The 2450-nt window shown below is 39.8% G+C and overlaps 1 protein-coding gene across 1 annotated transcript; it reads right to left on the bottom strand.

Moving 5' to 3' along the window:
- Window positions 1–333: 333 nt before the first annotated feature.
- Window positions 334–2247, bottom strand: LOC115245929 (the record flags this gene model as incomplete). The annotated part of the gene is made up of 1 exon (XM_029824447.1): window positions 334–2247. A coding segment is annotated over one exon (1914 nt), but the record flags the coding sequence as incomplete, so codon positions are not given.
- Window positions 2248–2450: the final 203 nt, after the last annotated feature.

The raw sequence follows: 2450 nt of genomic DNA, 5'->3' as shown, positions 1-2450 counted from the left end.
GATGCGATAACAAAACTATCTCTCTATTATAAAAATAAATAAAATTTCTTAGTAAAATAATTAATTTGCAGAACGCACAATTTTTTTAGTTAACTTAAAATTCTAAAAAAATAAAAAATAATATTGTTTATATAAAAAAAATAATTAGGAATAGGATGTAGCGTTATTAGCATATCAGAATCACGCGACTACGATATAATAATTCTCCTTCCAGTACTTTCTTCTTTTTAATCTCTCCTTCTCTCTTTTCCGCGCGGGTAAACAGTCAGTCTCGATATCATAGAACGATTTACGATCCAGTTTGTGAAGAATAAGAGCGTCTCATTTTCATATTTATGTTGGTTTCGTCTGTGTGTACGAAGGTGCGTAATTCCATGGATAATTCGGCAAGGCAGGCTTTTGCAGTTGGTACGCGACATTGGGATAATAATATACCGGATAGACTGCTTTGACTGGTTTATAAAGAACAGGATTGATTAATGCGTTTTGTATGCCGTATGTATGCTGTACACTAGATGTTACAGCGGGGGTGACTTGTGCCGGGTATACTTGAGGATTTATAGGCAACACGGAAGTGACCGGATGTACCGGCGTCGCGAGAGAATGTAATGGAGGTGCAACAGGTCGTATTGGTTGAACTGGCAAAGTTACTGGCGTGATCACCGGTGTAAAAACAGGTCCTGGTTGATTAGCAGAAGAAGTGGATGAAGGTATCGTCGTTGACGGGATTGATGGCGCCAATCCTGCCGGTTTCTGAGACGGTTCCGTAGGAATCGGTATTCCAAAATGAGTTGGCGATGTTTCGGAGGATTGCACAGGTTTGACAGGTTTAGATGTAAAAATGCCGGTACTGTAATTAGGAACTAAGTTGGTTCCCGCGATGAAAGTTGGCACGAATCCACCATAAACTGGGATTCCTATAGGAGATCCAGCTGTGGCTGATCCAGGAACAGGTTGCAATGATGCTATTTGAGTAGTACCGTCGATTTTGGATGCTTGCGAAGGTCTCGTGATCGAAATTCCAGTTACCGTTGTCGTGGGAGTAATCGGCGTGGTAGTCGAGACACCGTAGTTAAAAGAAAATCCTTTTAAAGGATTAACTGTAGTTCCTGGTAAAAAAGGCGACTGATTAAAGGCGGTATTTTCGGAACCAAAAGTTGCAGTTTGCGGCGTCGAAATCTGTGACTTTATTTGTTGACTTATAGATTCTAAAAGCTTCTGATTCTGAATAAAACTCGCTTGATTCTGAGCGTATCTTCCCGCCGCTTCCGCTCTCGGAGTAGTCTGGGCTTGAGCGAGAGCTTGTTGCAGCTGCACGATTAACCGATCCTTCTCCAAAGATTGAATCTGCTCCAGAGTCTCTTGAGAATTAAGCGTTCCCGATGCATACGATGGCAATACACCCCGGAATTCCTGGGAGCTCTGCGAGGTACTCTCAAAGTTTCTAAATTGATCGTTCAGATTCTGAATCTGATTGCCGATATCTTGAAATTGGTCATTGTTAGGCGCGAAATTCTGATCGTTTGCGGGTGCGCCATAAAGTTGTTGAATCGCGTGTGCATTCTCAGACAGGAAGAGTGCAGCGTCGGAGATCTGATGATTCTGAGTCTGCACCAAGTTCTGATTCTGCAAATTTATGCCGTGAGCTTGTCCGTGATCTGGAGAACTCTGTGATGACTGCGGAACAAAATTATCCGTTGAAGGATAAGCCGGAAGTTTTTGATTTTGCGGTGGTAAATAATTGGCCGTGTGCATGCCGAACGGTTCGTTATTTTGACTGGCGATCGGATTCACTTCCGCGAAATCGATGTTTCTGATCGGACTCGGTACTTCCTGTTCCACCAACCCATCATGGAAACTGATCGATTGTTGTTGATTGACTTGATGCTGTAATTTGTTTCGATGCTGTTGAGTACGATATCTTTGTATGATTGGACCGGAAGTTGAGTGATTCGGTGATCCATATTTCGTAAACGGTCTGCTTAATTGACCGGGAAATTTGGATACAATGTGACCTCTAGACTGATACCCTTGAAAACGCAACCGAGCGTTTGAAGAAACATGATTCGGTTTACTATATATGTATCCAGAATTTCTTTTCCGTTGAATGTCGGATTGCTTGGAATTAGGCGTAACTTCAATCTCGTCAAGGTTCACCACTTCCAGTTTCGTAACTTCTGGCTTTTGCACTTTATTTTCTTGCTCGGCTTGAGTCAGCGAAAGCACCAGGACAAGAACATAAATGACCTAAAAATTATATTTTTTTATAAAATAAAAATAGCTAAACGTCATGAAACATGTAAATAAAAATATAGAAATAGAAATGTAAAAATAAGAATATATATGTAAAATAGAATAAAAATACTTTAATTAAATCATAAAATAGAGATAAATTCATAAATTTATTATTTTAAAAAATTGCATGTTTTTATTTCAAATATAAAATTTTT

Source organism: Formica exsecta, unplaced genomic scaffold, assembly GCF_003651465.1.
Source record: "Formica exsecta isolate Colony F162 unplaced genomic scaffold, ASM365146v1 C16483718, whole genome shotgun sequence".
Lineage (NCBI taxonomy): Eukaryota > Metazoa > Arthropoda > Insecta > Hymenoptera > Formicidae > Formica > Formica exsecta.
Note: the sequence above shows the minus strand (reverse complement) of the source record. Positions and strands in the feature narration are given on the sequence as shown.